Source organism: Archocentrus centrarchus, chromosome 7 (genome assembly GCF_007364275.1).
Source record: "Archocentrus centrarchus isolate MPI-CPG fArcCen1 chromosome 7, fArcCen1, whole genome shotgun sequence".
In the NCBI taxonomy this organism is placed as follows: Eukaryota; Metazoa; Chordata; class Actinopteri; order Cichliformes; family Cichlidae; genus Archocentrus; species Archocentrus centrarchus.
The window spans coordinates 12,374,884-12,401,917 of NC_044352.1; the positions used below are offsets into that span (position 1 = coordinate 12,374,884).

A 27,034-nucleotide genomic window follows, 5' to 3' on the forward strand; every position below is an offset into this window, starting at 1 on the left:
CCCTATTTGTGAAGGTTCCACATTTATTTGACTGCGGTTTCAACTATTTGAATCCTACTTTGACAAGCAAATATTATGCACAGACGAGAAGGAACACGGCGTTTGTTTGAAGCGAGGTACTTCTAAAAAAAGAAAGAAGCCAAATGTTGCCTGTAAGTTAGTCTGAATTGATTTTTGTGTCCCTTTAGTCAACGCCAACACCCCCGGCAGAGTCACACACTTAGTACGGACCTGTACGGTTCGCTCGTCCGCTGACGCTTTGGCGTTAACGGTTTATTTTAGGTTCAGTATTTTTCCTACTCCCTTTACGTTTCTCCGCCCCTGATGTAACGCACACTTTTGTTTTTAATTCGGGAGTATGAGCTAGCCTTCCTGTTAGCTGAGTTTGGGTATTAATGTCCGTTTTTTCCCCCTCCCGCATGCCGCTTCTTTGCTCTCTTCACTGTATCTGATGCCTCTTGTTTCCTCCAGTAACCCATGTCTGTGTGCATCCCGCCTCCCTGCGCTCTCAATAGATGGTGCAAGTCAAAATGTCCAAATCGCCCGTAGACCCTCTGTCTGCCGTGGAAACCGGCTCCCAGTCGCACTATTTCCAGGTAAATCCGCTCGCTTTACTCCCCTTCCTCGCACATCTAACTCTATCCTCACCGAGCAAAGAGGAAAATGGTTAATTAGGGTGTCAGATGCTACTTGTTGTTCAATCTGAGGCGTCGCGTTTTTTGGCAGCGAGCTACTTTTTTCTTTTTTTTTTCCACCTCCGTCTTTTCTGAAACTGCAGATTGATCCTTCAGCCACCGGACTATAAAGTATGCTCACATATTATGGCTTTAACGCACACAGAGACACAGTTTAACACCTCCTTGGGTGTCGATACATTTGCTGTTTTGATCTCAACTCGCAGATCAGGCCTTTGCATTGACGTATTATTATTTATTTCAATGCATTTTCCCCCTGCTACGCTCCATCCACTCCAGTGCAGGAAAACCAGCATACACCAGTACCATCATGGGACTTTTATGCAGGATGTTATTAGTGCAAATGTGCACTGTGGCTCTGGACTCACCTGTAGCCTGAATTTGAAAGGCTTTCTCCTCAGAAGAGGCCCCCTGCATTACCCAAACCTCTATGTGAAGCTGAATAAAGGCAGACCTGAAATGTGTGTGATTCTGGCAAAGTTACAGCTTGCTTTGGTGCAAAGCAGCTATTTTACACTTAATCTCCATAACTGTTGGCTTTTAATTTGTTAAAATGCTAAATGCAAGTCTTATAAACCAGCAGTAGATTTATATTGTATATAAACAATCAATCTGCAAAATAACTACAGTTAGCCCTGCTACAGATATCACTGCTAGAGAGGTTACACCTTGTTATCTATCTATCTGTTCACCTGTGTGCTTCTCTTTCCATCTCGCAGCTGCCCAGGAAGTTGCCTAAACGCAAGAGCCGCTTTAAACGCTCAGATGGCAGCACATCCTCTGACACAACGTCCAGCTTCATCAAACGACAGGTAAAAACTTCATTTGTTCCTGGACTGTCTCAGTGTCTCAGGCCCATTACGCTGATTATTAGTGGATGGGAAAAGCTCTAGTTTCTGTGTGCTCTAAAAGTTGGACTAGTGCAATAAGGGGCTTGAAGTTTGTCATCAGAGCAGATGTCTCTGCAGTGTTTGGCTGGCAGTAGTGCGACTCCTGCATATTTTTTTTTAGGTATAGGCTGTTTTTTGGGGGGAGGCTCAAAAATACCTTTATGGATCTGTACTTATTATGTTCATATCCAGTGTGTGATAGTTTCTGCTCTGCATCTTCATGCACCGTGCTTTCTCTTCAGTTGCAGATGTCGCTTTGCCCAATAGAGGGCAGCAAAATGCTTAATGGTGGAAATAAGTTCAACTAAAATCCCAGCACAGCACACTTTTTTTTAATTAATGTTTTCAGGTCAGGCATGTGTGGAAGACTCAGATGGAGATTTGGTGTTATTTAAGATGGTATCTGTGATTGGAAAAACAGGAGGAATCTCCTCATGATGTTACTGCATGGCTGTGAATGGATTGTAGATACAGACAAGGGGTGGGCTAGATATGACCATATTGACTTTGATAAATTAAGTGAAAGGTCACGAATTGGATGACTGAATTGAAATGTGTGACACACACACAGTGCTGAAATATGTTAAATTCAGTTTATCTGGTAGATAGGGTTTCAGAAATCAGACACTTTGCTGAAAAATTGTGTCTTTTTGTGTCAGTATGGTGTGCTCTGATATGAAAATAAAAAAATCCACCCAAAGGTTCTGTCAACTTCTTTTCATATATTTACACACTTAGATAAATTAATGAAGAAAACAGAAGTACATGGTTATACGGATGAACATGAATTAACAACATTTTCTGCTGTGTTACTACTTGTTCAGCTAACTCAAAAACTAATATTTGAATTTTGGAAAAGTAAGCTTTTTAGTATTTGTGAACGCACTGTCTTATACATAAGCTCGCTCTAATGTAGTGTGACATGCACGGTAGCTGTGTCATTCAGTTTAATGGAAACAACTGAGATGGTCACCTGTCTGCAAGACCGTCAAATACGGCATATGTGATAAATACAGATGTTTAGCTGACATCTGGGATGTGCTGCAGTTCATCACAGAAAAAAAGTTTGTTTGCACAAAATAGAGGAGCGCCCTCTGTTGGAATCAAATTTCTAGAAGTTGAATAAAGAAGTAAATAATGTAAAGTTAAGCTGTTGTTAAGTTTTGCTTTTAGGACATCGAGGGCTGGAATCACATGGTCCATGGGTTGATTCTCCCCATATATAATCAAGACAGTTGTCATTTACATGTCATTTACATTCATGTGCTGTTTCTGAATATGAACTTGATCTGCATGTCAATGTGAAACAGAGCTGGTGTAGTTTCAGTCCACCATTGGTGAGAACATGAACTCTGTAGAAATCCGGTCGTGAGGAGTGAAGAGGGACAGCTACAGAGGTTATTCCAAACTGCTAATCTTCATGGTTGCTTCAAAGAGCGCTTCAAAGAATGAAAGGCAAGAGTCAGGAAGGATTCTCCAATATCCCCTTTTAAACTAAACTACAGGGCTTTTGCTATTTCTAGCGGTTCCTTTTAGATTTAAGAGAAGCTAAAGCCTGTGATGAGAAAAGAGCACAGAATGGATAAGAACAGATAACAGGGTTATAAATTACCTTTGTCTCATCGGCAGTTCATTTAAATTTAAAAAGCAAACATAATAATACTAGTGACAACAGTTGCAGTGTGAAATAGTCAGTTGAATGCTTTAATTGACAAAACTACAACCCCAATTCCAAAAATGTCGGGACGCTGTCTAAAACGTAAATAAAAACAGAATGCAATGATTTGCAATTTTCATAAACCCGTATTTTATTCACAATAGAGCATAGAAAACATATCAAATGTTTAAACTGAGAAAATGTGCCATTATAAGAAAAATACTAGCTCATTTTGAAATTGATGACAGCAACGCTTCTCAAAAGAGTTGGGACCGGACCTTGTTTACCACTGTGTAGCATCTTGTCTTCTTTTAACAACAGCCTGTAGACATGTGGGAACTGAGGAGACCAGTTGCTGGACATTTGGGAGAGGAGAGGCTTGTCATCCCATTCTTGTCTGATAGAGGATTCTAGCTGCTCAACAATCCTGGGTCTTTGTTGTATTTTTCGGTTCATGATGTGCCAGTTGATTTCAGTTGGTGGAAGGTCTGGACTGCAGGCAGGCCAGTTCAGCGCCTTGATTCTTTTACTATAAAGCCATGCTGTTGTAATAGATGCAGTGTGTGGTTTAGCATTGTCTTGCTGAAATATGCAAGGCCTTACTTGAAAAAAGATTTCGTCTGAGTTATTACTTTAGGAGAAGTAGGAATACTTTAACAGTAAAAGTCATGCTTTCATAATCTTATTTACTGTGACCATAAATACAAAAGTATCAGCACACTTAAAATACCAAAAGCTGGTTCTCACATTTAAGAATAATTCATATTATCACGCTTTGGTTTATACACTCGTGTGTGTGTGTATTATCAATGATGTGTTGTGGATTATAAACTTAGAACAGAAAGTAAGGAAATTTGTATTTGGTTGATTATTTCTTTGTTGTAGCAATGCTTCTTGGCAATAAATCTTATACCACTGGGAAGCCTGTTTATTTCCTCTTAAGTGGTGCTGCATTTGTAAGGAAAACACATTTGTGGGTTGAACAGCAGAGCAGAGGATGTGGGTTATGCCCATGAAAAACTTTCCAAATGTTCTCTGCCAAAACAGTTTATTCAGCTATTGACTCTTGATTGGTTTGTTTGGATTGGATAATTGAAGTTTTCATTGCCAAAGAAATAATCAACCAAACACAAATTTCCTTACTTTTTGTGCTGACTTTTATTTTATTTGAACTGCCAGTCCTGACCCCCCCCACCCCCAGATAAAAATAAAATACCATTACCAATAAAACTCACCCTTATCAGAGACATTATAAAGACAGAGAAAATGCACTCAAGGAATCCTGAATAAAAATCTGTGTGTGAATTTTGCAAGATGGTCTCAGAAGATCCAAACAGCAGCTGTAACAGGAAACATATGAGCCAATCATGTTGTTGCACTCATGCAGGTTCACAACAGTTTCAGCAGTGCTGTGGCTTATCTAAAACTTATTTGTAAAGATGTAGGCAAGTGTATTTATTTTTGCTGGCTAACACATGGTCCATCTCAGAAGCCATGACAAATAGTAGGAGAGTTTCAAAACTGGTGTACAAATGTATTAATTAAAATAGGCCAACACCATACTTGGCAATATGAGGTGTGTTAGTCAGTATTATCAGTGTGTCAGCAGTGGGATGAGTGTTTGAATGATGAGTGGAAGGTGTTGTTTAGTATAAAACCTGAGCTAACAAGGCTAAAGCAGACCAAATAAGAAGCATGGGAGTGGGAACATTGTAAATGTTCCTGGGAGACTGGCCAGGCGCTCCCTGTTACACTCATTAACTCCTCCTACACATGACCTTTTAAAGGGAAGCATAACAGGCTTGGAAAAAGTCAGGTAAACTACAGTTGAAAAAAAGAGGGTTTTTAAATATTATTCTGACAAAGTCACCAAGCTTTTTAACAGTTTATTTTATCAGAATTGAGTGGTAATTCTATACTTGAAGTTTTTATGTCCTGATGAGGATTAATTTAGATGGGGGATGTAAAATATCTGCCCAGATAACTGCCTGGGGATGTCATCAAGATGGCAGCTGAGTGGCGCGATGTGTTTCTATAAGAATTTTGCATATACTCAGGTGTTTGCTCCATTCTGGATCCAGTATAACCAGCACCTTGTAGACACTAATGTTAATGAATATTGATATACACAACAAATGACTCTTTATAGTCTTGAGAATGATTGTCACAGTTTCATAGGCACATTGTGACAATATGAAGATTGACTGATTGTAATTTTCTTGGCCAATTTTAACTTCAGATTTTTTTTTTTAAGTGTGACCTGCCAATACCCTACCAATAATGTATTTTTGCCAGTTCGGATTTTCTTTCTAAGAACTATAATTGACAGCATATACAATCAAATATAAACTTTTCTTTAGTGCAAGATTTAATTTTCATAATAAAATAAATTATTATTAATCAGTGATTCCTTCCCACATTGCACTAAGTTACATGATCTTCTCTCCCCTAAATAACTGAAGATAAAGTGCTCTGCTGCTGGAAAGTAATACAAATAATTAACTGAAAACGAGTTACTGTACACCCACCTTCACCTGACTTACTGTATTTTACCTTGTCAAACAAAAGCAGGTGCAACAGATTGTGTTTTTTTTAATAAAACAAGGTCAGGTACAGACGTCATCATCATCACATCATTTCACTTATCTCCATAAATTTCCTCACAGCTGCTTTGATTCTTTGACTGCTCACACCGAGGCCACTGAGATGTGTTCAAAACAACACATAATGTGTACAGTTTTACCACATTTGCAGCATCAGCCCATGGGCTTCACATTTTGCTTTGAAATTTTGAAATTAATTTTTATGCATTTTTTTTTTACCATGTGTTAAAACTGACAAAAAAATGTGTTACACATGTAACAACACATTTTTTGTGTCATCTTTTAACACATCCTTTCTAAGTGTGTGGCTTGTGGCTGTCTCTGAGCTCTGGATGGCTTTAGCTTTAGCCACTTTCCCTTTGTTAGCTTTTTTTTTTTTATTAAATATCTATTTTTCAGCTGGGTGGAGGTGATTTAAGTGTTGTAACATTTTTGTGGCGGTTCCGCAGATTACTCTGGTGAACTTTGTCTTCCTCACTCATTGTGAATAACTTGCTAATGGCCACAACCATTATTACATGATAGTAACCTGCATCTCTTTTGTGTTTGCAGCAGGGTTTTGTGATGTTTTATAGTCAGATGATCACTGGCCAATCTTCTTCCTCAGAGCACTCTAGGTCCAGGCCATATTTCATATATAACCTTATATATTTTGAAGGTTGCCAAGCATGTTACATCCACTGCCCCATACTATTAATTTAACTGAAATGGATTTAGTATTGTGTTTAATTTCTGTTCAATCAGATTTGATAAATTTGAAGTTGAGGAATTTTAAGAATAGGGTACATAACATAAGTGTAACTCACTCATTATTTTATAGCTGTTGACTTTTACTTACAATATTAAATGAGTGGAAGTCACATTGGCAATAAAATTACACGCTGCATCAAAAGTACGGGGGGGGGGCTCATTCAAGTCTCTCTCATCTGTAGAGTCCAAAGTTGTTGTTTTGAACTTACAGTTTAGCAGCTGTAACTGACTAAACTTGGGGTAGAAATGTCAAACAATGGTCTGTCAGAGGTAAAAATACATGTTAGGTGCATGTAGAGACATTCAAAACTGCTGAGTATTTTCAGCAGTTACAAAGTGGGATGTTACAAAGGACACTTAGTCAGTGCCCAAATTCACATTCTCAAATGACCAGTTATTCCAACTATGCAAAAAATATTGCTATCATCCCGTCCATCGTCCAGTCCTTGTCTGGGTCTAGGTCATGAGGGAAGCATTCTTAACAGAGATGTCCAGACCCTCCCCTCTACAGTCACCTCCTCCAACTCTTGTGGGGCAACACCAAGGTGCTCCCAAGAAAACTGTGATACATAATTTCTCCAGCATGTCCTGGGTCTGCCCCTGGGTCTCTTTCTAATTAGACATGCCTAGAGCACCTCACTTAGGAGATGCCCATGAGGTGTCCTAGTCAGAACCACCTCAACTGGCTCGTTTTGATGTAGAGGAGCAGCAAGCTTCGCACACTTCCTCTAAGGTTGGCCCTAGACACCCTTATGTCCACAATCCTGTTCTTTTGATCACTACCCACAGCTCGTAGATAAGTGTAGGAACTTAGGCAGACCAGTAAATCGACAGCTTTGCTTTTATCCTCAGCTCTCTCTTCACATGCTTTACTATCTCGTATAATACAAATAAGCAGCATGTTCTCAGTTCGAGAGACTAGAAGCAGCAAATATTTGGTAAAGTATCTGAAGCATTTCATCAGCCACTTCTTCCTTAATTTCCACATTATATTTCACTTATAAGGTTTCAAGGACTAAAACCATGATTTTCGTTTCTTACTAGTGTGAATAATCTGCAAACATGAGACTCAGTAAAAAAAAGAAAAACCTTGATTTCACGCACAGCACCATTAGGATGAAGCAATGTGGAGCAGTGTAACTGAGAGGCGTTAGTGAGAAGAAGTAAAAAAAAAAAAAAGGGCTGAGCAGACATCTTCTTCAGGAGGGGACATTAGTTATCCTGATCGGGAGGCTTAATGACAATCTCCAGATTCCCCGAGAATATTGCATGGTTTAAAATATTCATGATTTTCATTTTGAAGGCCTCAGGCGATGTGATGTGTGGGTTCAGTGTTCACACGAGCACCTTTTTGGTTTCTTTTCGATCATTACCTTTTCTCTGCACGCACAACAGGCACCCCGCCTCCTCCTGCTCCCATTGCTGATATGACAAAGTGTTTTATGCAGAAGGAGTAAATTTCACAAACAGAGCAGATAGTTTCTTGTCTGTGATAGGGGTGGGGTGTCTATGTAGGAGCAGTGGAGTATGACTCATTTCTGCAGCAGGATACAATAAGCAGTATGGATGTATGTGTTATATGTAGGATGCGAGGCTTTGAAACGGGAGGAGAAATCTTCAGGGAGTGCATGATAATAAAAGCAGTTTCTTCTGTTTCTCCTCCGTTGAATCGGACCGTAATGGAAATGAGTAAGAGTGTGATGTCAGTTTAAAGAGGTGGTTTGATCAGGTGACGCAAAAGCTGCGTTGGTTGTTGTGTTGTGATGAGGTAAGAACAGAAAAAGAAGGTGTTGTCTGTGTCTGCTCCAGTGCAGGTTGTAGTGAGGTAAGGTGATGGGACACAGTGCGGTCTGTCTGCATGCAGCATGTAGTTTATAGAGAGGGAGGGACTGGCAGCAGCACCATCACCATAACTGAGTAAGTACCAAGACTTATAACACAGTCAGATTCTTCTTCTACTGTCTCCCTAATGTCTCTAAAGGTTCATATCATAGCTGCTTCACCTGTCTCTGATTTCCTTTGTCTTCCTCCTTCACCTTCCTTGTTGCACGCATTCGTTCACCTGTTTGACTTTAATGATTGCCTCACATGCTCTTCACACCTCTGAGTTTTGCAGTTTGACATGCAGTATGCCTGATCTTGACTTCCATATTGATGTAACCACAGACTGATTTATGATTATGATTTATACAGTGTGTTTCAGAGAGCACTGTAGCCCATGTAACTCTCTAACATTGAATTATGATTGCACAGTTAATCAAACAGTTTTTGAAACTAGATATTTGGTTGCTGGATTTCCAAATTGCTGGAGCTTCCAGGGATTTTTTTTTTCCTTTGTTTTTTTTGTTTTGTTTTGTTTTGTTTGCTTGTTTTTTGCTCTAAGGGAAACGTGTTTCTGTATCCTGAATAATGTATTCTGCTGCTCTAGATAATCTGCTTCCTGCAAATAAAACCATAGAAATTTTCATTATTAAATTTCTTTGTATTTTATGACATCTTTTCTACTTCACACAGTGTGTATGTATTACTGGGGACCCAAGAAATTGTAGTGCAGAGTTTTAAATCATTTGGATCAGTGGCTTTTCTATTCAACTCAATGTGGATGTGAAGCTTAGGATATTAATATCTACATTTTTTATTTGTAATTGTCCAAAGAATTTAGTTTTCTAGTTTGTCATTTTGTGGAAGCTTCTGACTGGTCAGAATTAAGATTTGTTAAGATTAGTTTATTATATATACCTACAGTTGTATAATGTATGCAAAAGTTATTATACAGTTGTGTGTGTGTGAATGTATGTATGTATATATATATATATATATATATATATATATATATATATATATATATATATAGCAAATAAAAAAAATAAGGCACAAGACGTGTAGTACTGTCTCAGTGAAGTGGGCAGTGAGGTTCATATATGAATCTGATGTGCAACTGTTCACTTGTCTCTACACTCAGTGTGTTTATTGTCAGTGATTTGGGACCGAGTGTCGGTTACTTTAATCACTCACTTAAAGCCGACATTTTCCACTGTGCTTACTGGCATCATGTCTTTTAGAATAAAGTAGCTTCTTGCGTTTGTGATATTACTTTGTCTCTTCGTTTTTTGTCATAAGGCATGGTACAGGAGAAAGAATCTAGGACTGTAAAGTCTTGCACTGTGCATGCATTGCATTATGCAGGTAAACTGTGAATTGTGCACTGTGTAAGGTTGGTGCTGCTTGTCTGTTCTGTTGTCATTTTCTCTTTCATCTTACTCACACTCCTAAAGTACTGGTATGTATGGCTGTGGTAACCCAAACACTCCTACACTGTGCGTCAACCTAGCCTGATGTCGCTCTAACCCTCTTGCAACCATGATTGGTTTGGTGTGGCGCTTTTCTCATTGTCATTTTGTGTTTGTCAAAACATGGATGAAGTGAGTTCTATTGACTTTATTTTAACTATGTCTCAAATCAAGGAAAAGTTATTTTGTGATAATCATCTTAAGATAATTATCATGAAATCACCCAGCCCTATTTTAGTCAGAACATGGCGTGTCATCTTTATGTGCCAACTAGCTAACTAACTTAGCTCTAACTTGTGAAACCCTATAAATCCTCTTTTTCATAGATCTGCAGCCATTAAACTTTATTGTAACACCTGGAACAGCCACACTGATCATTTTATTAGAGCTGAAAGAATTGGGATCATTTTTAACTCTTGATGGTGCCTCAGTGTTTGTTTGCTTTAGGGAAGAGAAGGAGCATTTGGATCCCTGAAATGGCTAATGATGTAAGACTTAACAAGCAAGGCGTTTAGGGAGCTTTGTTAACTTGTAAATCTCAGCCTGGGGAAAACACTGCAGTTACAGTTTGGACAGTTAAAAAAAAAATTCTCACTGTGTATGACTTGATCTTGATGTGCAGGTGTCGCAGTAACATCGTTCACAATTTTATGCGTTGTGTGACCCTTGCTGAACAGCAGTTCACAAGGTAGCACAACACGTTGATAACAGCTGGGAGTGGCTCTGTCACTATATTCAAGAACAGGAAAGACAGATGAAAGATAAAGAAAAGAGCAAAGATGCTTCAAAATGAGTTGTGATCAAGAAAGAAGCTGTTTTCTGTTTGGAAGATTTTCAGTTTTTCAGTTGACACTGGTTTTGCACACAGTAACAGGAAACCAGGCCAGGCAAGGAACTTATCGTACTCAAGACTAACAGGTGTTTTTTAATGGAGACAGTCATTTGTGTCACAAAGCTTGAAAGTCTGTTAATAGTAAAAAAACAAAAAGTAACATCAAATCAAACCTAAAAACATAACAAGCAGGCATTTAATTTGTTTTTTAAATTTTTTATGATGACCTTAAAATGTTTTTATAGTCGATACACTCCTGACAGAAGTATGAGTCAATAGAAACCCATAAATAAAAGCCCACTCAAATAAATATTGATAGTATTATGATTTACTGTGAAAGTACTGTTGTCAGCAAAAACAGAGGGTTGGCATGCATTGTTTTTTGCTGTGCAAGCCACATTTCACCAGGGATAGATGCCAGTCTGCTGATTTCCTGGATTTACTCAATAGCTATTCAATGGATTTTGCCCACACTTTAAGAGGATGAGCACTACTAACCCATTAATCAGATCAAATTTTCAGCTTGTCTAATACTTATTACCAAGTAACTACAAAATTAAATCTCAGCTGCAGTCTTTGTTTTCGATGTTCAGGCTGAAAAGGACATGTGAGTGGTTCTCCATGTTGATGCTTTTAATGTAACAGTGAGTGTGTATCTACTGATTTACTGGTTGACTCATAACCTTAAGCAGGTGAAATCACATTGGAGAAAAGGATTTCCCAAAGTGTGACATTGCTGCTGGTGAAATATGAACCTTCATGTCTGCAGTTTCACATTGAAATCAAACTTAGGAAAGCAAGTGAATGATAAATTACGTCAACCCAAACATGTCAGTGGAGTGGGAAAAGGGTCACATTTAATTCAGGAGGGTTGATGCTTTCTTTGAATGTCCAGTCAATAACTTTGCATCTGATTTTTGGAGATGAATTCAGGTGTTCCAATCACTTCTATGGTCACAGGTTTATAAAATCAAGCACCTTGGCATGCAGACTCCTTCTACAGACATTTTTGACAGAATGGGTCGCTCTCAGGAGCTCCATAAATTCCAGCGTGTCACCGTGATAGGAAGCTACCTGTGCAACAAGCCCAGTTGGGAAATTTCCTCTTTACTAAATATTTCACTGTCAACTGTTAGTGGTGTTATAAGTGGAAGCAACTGGCAACTCAGCCACGATGTGGTAGGCCATGTAAAATCAGAACCAAAACATTTTGGACAATTTCATGCTCCCAACTATATGGGTACATTTTGAGGATGGCCCCTTCCTGTTCCAAGATGACAGCTCACCAGTGCACAAAGCAAGGTCTATAAAGACATGGATGAACGAGTGATGTCACTCAAGTTCATATGCGTGTGAAGGCAGACGAGCGAATACCTTTGGCAATATAGTGTACAAGCCCCATTTTTATATTAACAGCAGGTCAAATTACTACATATAATATGAAATAAGTCACTCATAGGGATGAACTCACAGATAATTTAACCCAAAGCTGCAGCTTTCTCATGAACACCTTCCTTCTTGTGGTGTCTAATATCTAATTAACTCAGTTTATGCCATCTTCTCAGGCGCCCAGGATATTTAGTGGCCAGATTTTTCTCCTAATAAGATTTATTAACATCAGAAAGCAATATTAAACAGTTTTTTTTTGTTATGTTATGGGGTCATTCTTCTTTAAAGTTGCTCTAGTTATTTTATCCACACTACCATGGCTAAGTAGTTCATTAGTCTTGAGCCAGTGGTAAAGGAATCTCTACATTTCTTATCAGAAGGAGAAAAAAGAACAGAACAGTATCAGTGAAATCCTCCTAATCAAATTAGTGTGGAAATCCTCTGTTGTTCAGTCCCTAGCCTGTAGGATGACTTGGCCCTCTAAGGACTCGACTAGTTAGATGACACACTTCCCTGTTGGCCCCTCCCTGTGGAGTTGGGGCCATCAGTGTTGCAGTGTGTGAAGAATAATCACAGAAGCAGAGTAGGAAGGAACGGAGTTAAATTTAGTCTGCAGACAGGGACATTAGCAGCAAAAAAAAAAAAGCTGTGCGTCCTTAGAAAACACGTTAAGGATGTTCTTATATTGTTACACTCTGCAATGCAGCTAAGCTTCATCTAAAAGACGTTGGTGGTAAAGCTGCTCTTTGGAGAATTTAACAGTTGGTAAGTTAGTGTGTGTGCAGAAAAGGTGCACACTTCCTTGTCTAAACATTATTAACGAATAGCTCTCCATGTTCTAACATCATTAAAAGGCACTCTGACATAACACCTTTCCTCTGCGCCCACCACCATATTTTTTCCGCTTTTATGTCTCTGTGTGTTTGTGAGCGTTCCCAGTGAAGACAGGGATGCCGTTAGAGTGAGAAAATTCACATTCATGTCTTTATCAGACTCTAGCGCCGTCCTCCTAATCAGCCAGGTATGCAACTCTCTCCGGTATATCTGTGTGTGTCTGTCTCGTGTGGTCACGGTCCCCCCACCACTACCACCCTCTGTTTCCCATCTTTTCTTGTATCTGCAGTAAGGAAAAATATGTGGGTCTCACTCCAGTCCTTCACAGCATTTTATTCTGTCCTAATCTCATCTTCCCTTTTAGATAGCCTCTCTTTGTCGTTGCATAAAACCCCTCTCATCTCCATCACTCACTCATAAACATCCTCTTTTCAGTATATCTTGTCAACAGTATTCGCCCCCCTTCTCTCTCTTCCTCCCCTTTCTCTCTCTCTCTCTTTTTCTACCCGTTCCTTCTCACCCTCCTTTTTTCTGTCGGTGCTGCTCTCTGGCACTGGTGCAGTGTTGCCTTGCAGAGCTTGTGAGTGCTAGAAATCAGATCTAGTTATCTAACAGACACCACCACACCAAAAAAAGAAACGAGGAGAGGTGTTCGCGTGCAGTGGTACTGTAGATGATGATTTATTTTGGATTGCATGCATGCATTTTGAAGTGCAGAGAAAGCAAAGGTGCTGGTTGTTCTTTATGTCTGGGCACTTTTGTGTGTGTGTGTGTGTGTGTCTGTATTATGTGGCTGTACTTCTTTTTGTTTTGCTGTTGCTAATTGGTCCTCCAGAGGATCTGTTTGTATATGTGGGCAAGATGGATGGTCGGGACTGAGTCGCTGCACTGTGGAGGAGAGGAAAACCAAAGTGAACTGCATTACTGCTGTTTTTTTTGTTTTTTTGTTTGTTTGTTTTTTTTAGTTTCTTAACATTTTTGTTTTATTCACGAGAATATGGCTGATCATGTCAGTTTGACTCCTGCAGATACCTGTGAGAGGTTTACCTGAGCATTTTCCTGTCCATCACACCTGATTTTTCTCTCTGTTTTTTTACCCCTTTTGTATTTTGTCTCATCTGACTTGGTTTTGTTTTTGCTGGCAGATTCAGGACTGAGTTCCTTCAGAGAAGCCAAATATAGGAGAACTCACACACACACACACACACACACACGGACACGCAGTTACCAAACTATCGCTTTAGAAGTCAATTTGCACATTATATACAAGCTGCAACAATTATTATTATTATTGATTGACTCTGTGGTGTTATTTTGGAAAGCATTTTTTCCATTAACAGTTCAGAACCTGTATATTAACTTTACTCCCACAAAAGATCAAGAAAAAGAGGAAAACGTCGCACTTGAGATACTGGAATCAGATTTAAATGATTACTTAAATAGTTGCTTGTTCATTTTCAGTTGATTGACTGATTGATTAATTGACTAATGGTTACAGCTTTTTTTAGAAAAGGAGAGGTTTCTGTTTCTGAATAAAAAAGCAATTATGAAGCTGTTTTCACTATTTTACTTATTGTGTAAAATGTCTTTGTTTGCTTTATCTCTTGCCCTCAGCATAAAATGCTAGCCATCCTTGGGATGTGTCCTTAAAGCACTTACAATGAAAAATGATAACCAGCATATATTTTGCTAATGAGGAGATGTCCTTGGAGAATAAACAGGGGAATAAAGGATGTATATGTGCTGCACTGTGGGGGATGATGGAATGGATTGGGGCCAAGCAGGAGAGAAGAGGAAGCTCTTGCCTCCTTTGTGCTATATTTGGCCTCTCAGAAGATGGCTGGTGTGGGAGAGCAATGCATTGTGTTGTAGATGCACACACATGAATGTGTCCACGTTAATACAGGCACATATTTGCATGCACACCTGCGCTCAAACAGAGGCTAGAAGAGAGTAACAGATGAAAGAATACACAAACAGTAATACAGACTAAGTAATCTTAACATGAATGGATGATCTTCATGTGAGTCATGAAATTATTAAACACCCGGTCACCAATATTTTGCCACTCTCTCCCGTCAGGGGTCGGCTGATTCGTACACCAGTAGACCGTCTGATTCAGACCTGTCAGCAGAGGAGGACCGCGAGGCGTATCGGCGTGAAGCCGAGCGCCAGGCACAACAGCAGCTCGACAGAGCTAAGGTATGCCATACAGTCATTATTGTAGCTACATACTGATGTGTTTATACTCTTTATGAACTCAAATATGTAAGAATCATTTGACTCTATTGCTCCTGGTGAATTTTGTTGTAGAAGAGTCTGGGTTGCAGGTGCAAGTCGGCGAAAGCTTTATGAATGTGGGCATTATTGCAAAGAAATCCCAAAATAGAGTCATTTGCCATGCAAAATCAAGTTTTAATATACAAAACTCACGCCTTTAAACTGGGACGGTACAAGTTCGGATATTTGTTTATTTGGCTGACACAGACTGTCCAGGTAGCAGACAAGTGAGAAAGGGACAGGCAAAAGGCTGAGTCTAAAAACACTCCAAATATCCAAAAAGTCACAGGGATAAAGCAAAAACTGTTGTCACAAAATTGGCAGGATGTCATACATGAGAGATTCACTAAAACACTGGAAAAAGCTCAACAAAGTGCTTGCTTTTGCCTCGTTTGCTTGCTTGTTTGTTTGCTGCTTTAGCTTTGTTTGGTGTTGATTACCACTGAAGCTTCTGAGCCCTAAAAATGGCATCAGGGTCAGCTGTCTTCAACAAGTGTAGTGGTATTTTAACAGACATCTGCTCTCTTGCTCTTATCGGCTGCTCGAGCAGGAAACTTTAACTTTGAAAAAGCTGATAGTAAAAAAAAATTGTAAATCTCTAGTAAATCATGTCTCAAGGCCTTTCTAGTCCTTATTCTGAGGAACCATTAAAGATGGAGCAATCTGGTTAGAGAGGGTTTCCTAAAAAAAAACAAAAAAAAAAAAAAACCCTGTAATTCCTGTTGTATTCAGTAACATACCATTGTTCTATACAGTACTTGTTATTTTCACCAAGCCAACATCAGGATCAATGCCAGTCAAGTGCTCTTTAGAGAAGAGAACACCAACTGGGATTAACTGAAACATCTCTGCCTCCGAGGTCAGCATAAATATGTTCGGTGACACACTGTTTTTGGGGTAATATAAAAATATAACCCCCAGATATTTGTTACCAGACCACACATCATCAGATCCTCCAAAAGAAAAAAAAGAAAGTTCATTTTCACTCCACAGGATTGGAAGGTTTAACAGCCACAGACGACTGACAGATATCAGATATTTCTGATTGTTTAGACCACAAAATTTAGGCTTCAAAGATTTCATTACCACAGTGCTTCTGCTGAGGGATCCTTAATTTCCTGGTCTTAAGGTCCCATTATTAGTAGACTATCACTGCACAAAGAGTGGTTACACTGCTCTCAACCTCTTTGTAAACTCAAATTTTAAACAAAGTTTGCCGTGTCTCCATCTGCGATATTGTAACCTAGGATGCACTGATCCAAAATTTTCCATGTCTGATGTGATGGTGATGCCTTGGCTTGCGGTCTCTGTTGATACCAATTACGGATCCAATACACTGTTAAGTTATCAAGCTTTATTCCTCACTATGAGGAAGATCTGTCATGTGTAAGGAAGCATCAGAATTGATTTTAAACATTGTTTCCCTAACTTTGTCACAAATAAATCAATCCAGGAATTTACTTTTACTGAGTAGGTATTTATTAGTAAAATAATAAACAACAATAAGCCCAAGATAAATACAGTATTCACCAAATTTAATTAGAGTAGTCGAGTACCTTTGTCCTTTACAGTTGCACTAGTTTACTTTTCAGGAGAAAGGTGAAGTGAAATAATATTAATTGACATGTTATGTTACCATAAGCATGATAAAAGCTTTCCAATAGGTTTTGCACCAAACCAGTGTCCTTTTAGCTCCTACCTTATGTCTTTCTGACTGAACATAAGTGAAAGCGAGAAAGCATTGTGCTGTCTGAGCCTTGCTTTAAGTAAACAACTTTATCTTTTATTACAAAGTAGTGCTGTTGAGACATAAAATACCTCCAAACTGCTGACCCTTTGCTGTTAGCTCTCCTGCTGTCTGCCGCTGTTGTGTGGTGAAGCAAATACAGAGCAACATAGAACTTACAGTGAATGAGCCGGCTACCCGTGAAAGGTGACAATGTGCCGACAGATCTGCACATTGTCACAGATACCCAATCTAGATTTCTGAATCAGGATCTGACCGTTATCCAGTTTAAATACTGGATTTGTGTGTTCCTATTTGAGCCGCATGTTTGGCATATTACCGCGCAGTCACACGCTCCGATAATCTGCTACTCTGGGCAGCTTCTTTTTGTGCTGTATGATTGGCTGCTGATTGAATCGAGGTAAGTTTGTTGTCTGGTAACAAGGGGTTGATCTGTTGCACTCTTTTCTTAACCTCAAGTCTCCGCTGTTGGCAGAGCATTTCCATCACTGACAAGTCTCCGTGTTGTTCTTCTTTGTCGATGCCACAGTCCAAACCTGTAGCGTTTGCAGTAAAGACGAATGTGAGTTACTGTGGAGCTCTGGATGAGGACTGTCCTGTCCAAGGAGCTGCAGTCAACTTTGATGCCAAAGACTTCTTGCACATCAAAGAAGTGAGATTATCTGTTTTAAATAATAATACACCCTTTCATTACATAAAAACAAGACATGCTGTATGTAACCTAGTGCTGCTGTGGTACTGAATTTAACAGAAGTACAATAATGACTGGTGGATCGGCCGGCTAGTAAAAGAGGGAGCAGACATCACTTTTATCCCCAGCCCTCTACGACTGGAGGCAATGCGACTCAAACAGGAGCAGAAACAAAGGTAAGCTATTTAATTTAATCTCAGGTGATCCACTTCCACAACACAGCTGTGGTAATTCAGTGTGTTTTTGCTGCTGCAGGAAAACAGGAGGTAACTCCTCGAGTCTGGGCGACATGGTGACAGGGAGCTGGAGGACCACACCACCATCTGCAGGTGAATGTAAGTACTACAAACCTTCTTCTGGTCCTGGAACAGAAAGCAGCTTCTGCTGCCTTTAATCATTTTCCTTCACTGAATGTTATTTTCTTGTTTTCACAAGCTAAACAGAAGCAAAAACAGGTAGGTTTTGATACAAAATTTGCTCATAATTCATGTTTTTCTTTTTTTGTTTTGTTTTTTTCACTCTAAGCAGCAGAGTGTTTGTAGAAGTTAACTTTGAATTCCCTAAAATAAAAGAGGCTTAGGAAAATAGGTTATACAATTAGAAACTAAGTGGGACTGGTGTAGTATTGTCTGTGTGGGAGGCTGTTCAATTGTTTTTTTTTTTGGAGTTAATATTAAAATAATCATTGCAATAGTACATTGGAAGCTCCTCAACTTATAATGGTTGATTTTAGCAAAACCTTTAAATATTTTACATGTAGTTAACCCATCTATTTTCTACCACCTGCCTGAGTTTCGGGTTAATTAACTCGTAATGCACAGCTCTAAAATAAAAATGGTTTAAGTGCCTTTAAGTGACTCTCCCTAAATAGCTTCAGGTCTTCTTGCTGTTTTTTTCTGTCATTCTTTGGCTGAACTGGGGGGGGGGGCTTTTTCTTTTTATTGTTTCACAACAAACAGGCCCAACCCCCATCAATTCTCACCCTTGTTTTCTCTGTTCTTTCTCCCTTTATTCCATCGTCCTCCCCTGTTTCTGGTAGGAACATGTCCCTCCCTATGATGTGGTGCCCTCTATGAGGCCGGTGGTTCTCGTGGGACCGTCACTGAAGGGCTATGAGGTCAGCCTCTCCCCATTTCACCTCCAGCAGACAGAACAACTGCTTTACTCTGCACTATTTGCTTTGTTCACACTGCTTCTGCACTGCTGCATTCATTATTAGCTCGTGTGAATTTATCCTTTGAATAACTTTAATAGACAAGTACGTTTAAATTTACAGGAAGGTATTCAAGCGTTAAATGATTTTAACTGGATATAGTGCTACTTAGTCTACTTCCATAATGATTAAGTGGCACCATGATTTCACATTTACAAAAATACTCAGATCCTGAATTTATACTTTGTTGAAGACCCTTTGGCAGCCATTACAGCTTTTGGAAATGTGGATGAACTTGCAGTCTGTAATTAACACTACTGACTACTATTAGCAAATTGTGATAGAGAATTTCAATATTGACTATTAATACAGCTGTAGGTTTACTTTGCTTTTTTTACTCAATTTATTTTTCACTACACAGTTTCATGCTCTTGCACAAGTAAATGTTTTCATGACTCCTGTACTGGAGCTCTTGTCTTCGTGAAGTAACTGTACTTTCACTCAAGTGGACTTTCTGCCTGCTTTAACCGCATGGCATATCCAACAAAAGCTCTGAAAAATGTGTATATACTGGCATTTTAACATCCATATGTCATTTTCATGGTTATAAAAATGACATATGAATAGACTTTGTCTAAAAAATTTTACATTTTCAAGAACATACACTCATGGACATGGTCAGCAGCAATACTCAGCTAGGTTGTGGTGTTTTAAGTCATGTTCAGCTGGTTCTAAGAGGCCCAAAGTGTTCTAAAAAAAAAAAATTATCCTACAGCCATTACACAACCACCAGCAGCCTGAGCTGTTGTTATAAGGCACAATGGATCCATGTTTTTATGTTGTTTATGCCAAATTCTGACCCTGCCATTCGAAAGTTGCGGCAGAAATCAAGACTCATCAGACCGGGCAACATTTTTCAATCTTGTGTTGTCCAATTTTGGTGAGCCTGTGTGAACTGTAACCTCAGCTTCCTGTTCTTAGCTGAAGAGAGTGGCACCCAATGTGTTTTTTCTGCTGCTACTGTATAGCCCATTTGCATCAAGCTTTGATTTGTTGTGCATAAATCACCTTTCTTCCTCATTCTGATACTTGGTTTGAACTTCAGCAGGTTATCTCGACCAATGCTTACATGTACTGAGTTTCTGCCATCTGATTGGCTGATACATCAATAGTTGAACAGTTGAACAGGTGTAATTCTGCAGATATGAGTACAATAATACAGCTCTGCCATGCATAGTTCACAATTCATAAAGGTAGAAAAACCTTTTCTTGTGTCTGTTTGTTTTGATATACACTCTACTAGCCTATGTACTTTTCATTGTATGCTTGTGTACAATGATAATAAAGTTGAATCTAATCTAATCTAATCTAACCTACTGTATTGTACCAAATCATAATACATTTTTTAAACTATTTTGCTCATTTCCAGACCCTTACTGATTACTTACTTATTATTCTTTGACTTCACTAAAAGAGCTTTGTGTGATTCACAGATTAAAATAATCCTTATTTGTGTTTCTCTGTTAGTGCTAAGTATAGTTTATTCATTGCCTGAAACAAGCTATTTTAGGTCCTCCCTTCAAAACAGCTTTCTTCTGATTGGCTGATTTGGAGATGAATGGGTGGGAATCCACTTTCACTTACATCATAACAAGCCAAGAATTGAAAAAACTGTCTAAAACCAAGTGTTTAAAGCAGTCTAATGCATGACATTTTGGCTGATAGGGATTACTTGTGCATATTCTGACTCATTATTTGATACTTTGACCATATTTAATACAAGCATGAACAACTGTAGCAGTATAAAGATGATAAACAATAAGGAAATTATCTTTTAGCCCTTTAGTTTTATAATGTATGTATAATTGTTTTTGGTTTTTTTCTCATCCTCTCAAATGTGACAGGTGACAGATATGATGCAGAAAGCTCTGTTTGACTTTCTGAAACACAGATTTGAAGGAAGGTCAGTAAAATGGAGAGATTGTGTAATAAATTGAGTAGTTGTTGAAAGTCAGACCTTTAATAGATCTGGACAAAAAGTTAACTTTGCATTTTTCCCCTCTGTATTTTGTAACTTTGTCCACAGAATCTCAATCACCCGCGTAACTGCCGACCTGTCCTTAGCCAAGAGATCTGTCCTCAACAAAAGGCCCATAATGGAGCGATCCAACACTCGCTCCAGCCTAGGTAACTGTGCTAATTCCACAGTCTTTCTATGGAAGCACCTTTAATCTTAAAATGTGTCTTGTTTGTGCAGCTGAGGTTCAGAGTGAGATTGAGAGGATATTTGAGCTTGCCAAAACACTGCAGCTGGTTGTTCTGGACGCAGACACCATCAACCATCCCACACAGCTCGCCAAAACTTCCCTGGCACCCATCATTGTCTATGTTAAAGTTTCCTCACCAAAGGTACACCTTGCTCATGAACACTGGATTTGGGCAGCCTTATCTTTCTTGATCTCTTACACCATCTTTTTCTTTTTGTCAGGTGCTCCAGAGGCTGATCAAATCCAGGGGAAAGTCTCAGAGCAAGCACCTGAATGTGCAGATGATGGCTGCAGACAAACTCTCTCAGTGCCCCCCTGTGAGTGCTACGATCTGTAATCAGTCCATACAGTCTGAACATTTTATATGATAAAGTTGTTGTACAGTTTAAAAAAAAAAAACACGCCAATTTGTGGCACTCTGTCCTTCAGTACTAACAATCCCCGACTCTGTGATTTATCCCCACATTAAATGTGCAACTGTTTTAATACTCATTTGTTTGAACTATAGCTACTACAAACAACTACAGCAACAGCTGTTCTGCTTAACCTCTTAACATCCACCAGGCTACAGGAAACCCAACTAACCATCCATTTTTTTCCACTTATCCAGTGGTACAGCGTGGACAAGTCGCCAGTCTGTCGCAGGGCTAACTTATTAAGACAGAATACCATTCACACTTATGGTCAGTTTCAAATCACCAGTTAACCTAACCTGTGGGTGGAAGCCAGAATACCCGGAGAGAACACATCCAAACATGGGAAGATAGAAAGACCCCAGGCTGGATTCGAACCCAGGACCTTCTTGCTTTGAGGCAACTGTGTTAACCACTGGGCAGGGCAAAAAAACTCCTGCTCCTATTGTATAACCTGGGCCAATTTGATTGATAGGCATGTTGGCTTTGGCAGCTGTAGTGCCAGTTGTCTGAAACAGTAGTACCCATTAGACCAATCACAGCTAATGTGGGCTAGGGAGGCGCGAGTCAGGTCACAGCGTAAGTCACAGTGTAGGGTAACTAATGTAGCGTAAGTGTGACTCTTGTGTAAGTCAGATTTATCATGTTTTTCACTTGCAGGATATGTTTGATGTCATTTTGGATGAGAACCAGCTGGAAGATGCTTGTGAGCATTTGGCCGAATACTTGGAGGTCTACTGGCGTGCCACCCACCTCCCAGGAAACACCCCTCTTAATCCACTATTGGAGCAGAGCCTGATGACCCCACCTTCTGCCATCTCTAGCCTACAGGTAAGTTTGTCTTCATGCGTGTGTAAATCAGGAGAGCGTAAAAAATACGCTTTTAAAACTATTCTAAGACTTTTGAGAAGGAGTCTTGTTTTTTGAACACATTGTATGTTGTCACTGTCTTTACCAGCTCTTCCCATCTCAGGCTTCACTCCTGTGTTTTGTTTACTGGTCTCCAGTTGTCTTGTCTGTCCTCTCACTCATCCATGCTTAACATCTTTGCAGTTTTCTGAAACACAGGAATTAATTGAATGATCGCTTACAAACTGGGGTGAGTAGTAGGGTTTATATAATATGTATATATATTTGCACTCTCCCCTCTCTTGCGCACCTCCGACACCCGAACACGACGCTGCGGCTGAGACAGTGAATGAAAAGCATTCAGACTTATTCATTCAAATCTCAGAAAAGATGAGACCTGGTGTGTTTTGTTTATTTATTTATTTATTTATTTATTTTTATTTACTGCATCCTGCCTCCTTTCTTTTACTTGATGATCTCAGGTGAAGTGCTGCTCCACAAGCTTTATCCACAAAGCAGTTAAGCTCCATCTTCATTTTAACACTACAATTGAAATACATTGGTTGTGTTAAATCTAACTTTCCCTACTGCGTTCAGTTTTATTCCAAGCATGCTTTGTGAATGCTGTTCCTGCTCACTGTGGCACATGAAGCTGCCTGAATGATGCTAATTAAAGGCAAATGATGGGTGCTTAAATGATGCTTTCACCTGAACTAAATGCAAATTTACACAAAAGACCACGGCATCAGCACAAGAACTTCTCACATCCAAGAGTAACCTCCTGAACATCCATTCAGCCGTTTCACATGCATTTTTTTTTTTTGGTTAAGTGTCTGTTGTATTAATCTACACACACCGACAAAACAAAGGACTTTGAAGATACCAAAACTGCTGCACTTCTGCATGCCACTTATTAACACTATCAGCCTTTTATATCGCTCAGCTCTGTCTTATTTCTGCTGTTTATTTACCTGCAGATTATGACAACAAATGCAGTTTGATTGTAGAACCAACTGTCCCAATTTTCTACAACTTGATATTTTGGAAACTGTCAGTTCCTCGGCTCACGTTTGCTGTTTTTTGCAACTTTGAAAACTGGAAGTAAAAATAGGATTTTATTGTCAGTATAAAGTCTTTTTTAATGTTACGTACAGTTGTGGTCATAAGTTTACATACGCTCATCGTGGGCGTGACTTTCATGGTAATTTTTGGCCACAATGACAAGAGGTATGTTTGGAGGAGTAAATAAATCATTAAAAGCTCCAAATCACCATAACCTTCACGCCCATAATGAGTGGATGTAAAATTCTGACCACAGCTGTATTTCTGGAGATCTGTTTCACACAATTAAGCTATTGAGTTATGGTAGTATTTAGCTTATTTTACATGAGAATATCCATCCATTCATCCATTTTTTTTTTTTTTAGCACTTATCCATTTCAGGGTGGTGGGGGTGGGGGTGGGGTGTCTGGAGTTACATGAGAATATATAAACATTATCCAGCATCACAACAGCTACGCATTACCAGCAGTGAAGGATGTGCTTAGATCTTTTATCTCTAGTGCACTGTAATGGTTACATTTTATATGACGTTCTATCTGACAAAATACTAATATTCATAATTACTTTCTATGATAAATTCATAAAAACTCAGGAGTTCCCAGGGTGCAAAGAGACACCATCCAATGCTTGTTTTGTTAAAATAATAGTCCTAATTAATACTATTACTGCAGGATTAATTTTCTGTGTTTATTCCGCTCATGCTGTTTGGTGTGGTTTTGTGCCACAATCAAAATCAAAACAAATCAAAACCTGTACTTCTTTTATTATATTTTTTATTATAAGTTAGTGGTCATTTCCACGTATAGCCTCAGTCAGACAGGTGCTGAAGCAAAGATTTATTATTACTAAGACCTGATTTATAGTTGACCTATAAATAAAAATTTTTTTTCAGTGTTTATAATCATGACGGCTGTTTAAGGGTCAAAGGACAGGTTCAGGGTTTTTTTTTTATCAGGTGTGTTTTCAGACAGTAATCAACTAGTGTTGGTCCCTCTGGTTTTACTCTCTGTAAAGAGATTTGTTCTTAATGTGATTCCAGTGTAGGAGAGGGGTTACAGAGTCTACAGTCTCTGTTCTGGAGAAAGACTCATTGCAGGGGTGTCCCACATATGGCGTGGGAATCAGAACTGGCCCACCAAATGGTCCAATCTGGCCCGCTAGATGGCTGTGCACACTGTGAAAACTGCAGACAAACAGAGCATCATTTTTGTGACTTTTGTGTTTTGTACCGTGAACTCTAGTAGGGTTATGAATTTCATCTGAGCGAGAGGTCTGAACTGTCATCAGTTTTACAGCGTTTTTACTGACACGGCTACACCAAATGGCCCATTTGCTTGATTTACACTATTTTTTTTTTTTGCACCTCTTTTTCTTAAAACATCTGAGGCCTTTTCTCATCTGATTGTAAATGGATGGTTTATTAAAAGTGAATGTTTTCAAGCACTAAAACAAAGCAAAAACATTGACATGTTGTTTTATTGGTAATTATTCAATGGTTTTATTGACCCGGCCCATTTTTAGATCAAATCAGAATAGACACGACTTTTCAGCTAAAATAAGTTTGACACCCTTGCCCTTTTTACTCATTTACTACTCACCCTTATAAGCGCATAGCTGCACAGAAGAAAGACTGTGGACTCATCTGTACCTAATCTCTTATATTAGGCATTACTTTGTGTTCAGTGCAGAACTGATTAGACCAACAACCACTAGCTTTTAAAGGCACATGTGGGTACTGTATGTGAGTTATCTGCCATATTTTCTTTTAATGTTTCTATTGTGTCTCTGAGGGTCATGCTAACTTTGCTAACGTTCAGTGAACAACAACAAACAAAAAAAGCTTTTTACCGGAATCATTTTAAAGTCTTATTTTCAAATATGCCAAAAATAAGCACAAAAATTGCCCATTGAGAACAACTGTTGTGTAGGGATCTGATTACATTGCATATTGATCTATTTCCCTTGATGTGAGGACAGAGATGGATAACTCAATGCCGCCTATAGGTACACAATAGTCAGTGGGAAATAAATCAGAATTATCCTTTCAGGCAGACTTCCACAATTCCTTCAAAGTCCTTCTTGATGTACTCTTTGCATTATTTTGTGTTTTTCCTTTGAGATGATGTCCTGAGCCCAAGCTTTCATATGACTCTGTCTTTTCCATGACTCGTCCAATCATCCAGAACAAGAACCAACCGCAGCCTCGCGAAGCAGCAGGCTTGGAGGGTGATGAGGAAGAGGAGGTCGGCGAGGAAGCCCACTCCCCCCTGGAGCAGGACAGCCTTATGCCATCTGATGAGGCCAGCGACTCCCTGTCTCGTGGCCGGAGGGGGAGCCCCTGCCTCAGGGGGGGCGAAGAGGATGAAGAGGAGGAAGAGGAAGAAGAAGAGGAGGAGGAGGAGGAGGATGAATACGCGTCTCCCTGCCATGCTCGCACATACAGGGACATGTACCCTTCCCACCGCGGGCATGCACGCGGTGCCCACAGTGCCAATGGGCACGAGTCACAAGACAGGCTGCTCCAGCGCGAAGCTCAGCAAGGTCACAACCAGAGGAACCGTCAGCGCAGCCGCCCCTGGCCCCGAGACACCTACTGAGACGAGGGGCCCCCTCCCAGCCTCCAGCCCCACCCCGAGCCCTCCGCCTACCGCGTAGTCCCAAAATAACAACTTAGAGATGAAAAAAATGTTCCCAGATTCACATCAAACTTTAGTGTCAATTGGAAATAAACTCAGACAGATGCACAGTTTATCGACCAATCACAATCTTCCAGACTCTTGCTCAGAGGGGATCACCCTTAGATTGAGTCATTCAGATTAACATCAAGGGGGCTACTCACCTCTGCCACAGAAAGGTTTCAGGCTACCAGCTGTACGCAAACTCAAACTTTAGCTGCTTTGCCTAAGGTTTCTCTATTGTAGGATGTCTCGTTTACTGGCCTTAAAATTCCTAAGACTTTTAACGATCTTTACTATTGCATGTATAATTTTAAGACTATTTGCACATTAACATCAGAACAGGAAGTGAATGACCTTTACGGATAAACTAATGTAGGAATGTCTACTGTTGAATCAATTATGGAAAATAGTAATGCATTTAATTCCAATGTATATACTGAATGGGCACTGCTATTTTATTTGTTTGGTTTTGTTTATATGGATTTGTTTGTTGCCATCCATGTGTTTAGTGAATGGCATTTTTTGGGAGACATACATGTACAGTCTCTAAACAGTCACAAAGTAGTCGATATGAAGCTGCAGTACAGCATCAGCGTCACCTACAGTGCAGTACATTCTGGGCATCACTCGTCTTTGCTGTTGCACAATCACTCTCTTAAAAAAAAAAAAAAAAAAAAAAAAAAAAAAAGAATATTGTAAAATGGGCACAGAGAATGTAAACAGAACCATGAAAGGGAATGTTTTAAATCTTTTAAAGAACAAATTTCTTGCCAAAAAAAAAAAAAAGAAAACCAAAACAAACAAACAAACAAAAAAAAAAAGCTTGTTTACATCCACTCATACACATATTTCAAGCACATGCTGCAAAGCTGCAGCTCCTCTTCGAATCCAGGCTTCAGAGAATGTAAGCTTGCATGCCTTTTGCACCTCCAGCACCACTTGGTTGCACAACCA

General features: G+C 39.4%; 1 protein-coding gene across 3 annotated transcripts; it reads left to right on the top strand.

Moving 5' to 3' along the window:
* Positions 1 to 26,364, top strand: LOC115782759 (voltage-dependent L-type calcium channel subunit beta-3-like). Of its 3 annotated transcripts, none has more exons than XM_030733161.1 (15): positions 1 to 116; positions 472 to 596; positions 1,415 to 1,507; positions 15,023 to 15,142; positions 17,497 to 17,619; positions 17,719 to 17,834; positions 17,914 to 17,993; positions 18,094 to 18,113; positions 18,698 to 18,775; positions 20,716 to 20,774; positions 20,898 to 20,998; positions 21,069 to 21,220; positions 21,300 to 21,395; positions 22,152 to 22,322; positions 25,586 to 26,364. In XM_030733161.1, the coding sequence occupies exons 2-15, from the start codon at positions 516 to 518 to the stop codon at positions 25,997 to 25,999; spliced, it is 1,704 nt and encodes a 567-aa protein (XP_030589021.1). In that variant the 5' UTR covers positions 1 to 116; positions 472 to 515; the 3' UTR covers positions 26,000 to 26,364. The 3 variants fall into 3 exon arrangements, with proteins under 3 accessions (XP_030589021.1, XP_030589019.1, XP_030589020.1); XM_030733159.1 differs by having other exon boundaries at positions 19 to 152; XM_030733160.1 differs by lacking the exon at positions 1 to 116 and adding an exon at positions 263 to 389.
* Positions 26,365 to 27,034: the final 670 nt, after the last annotated feature.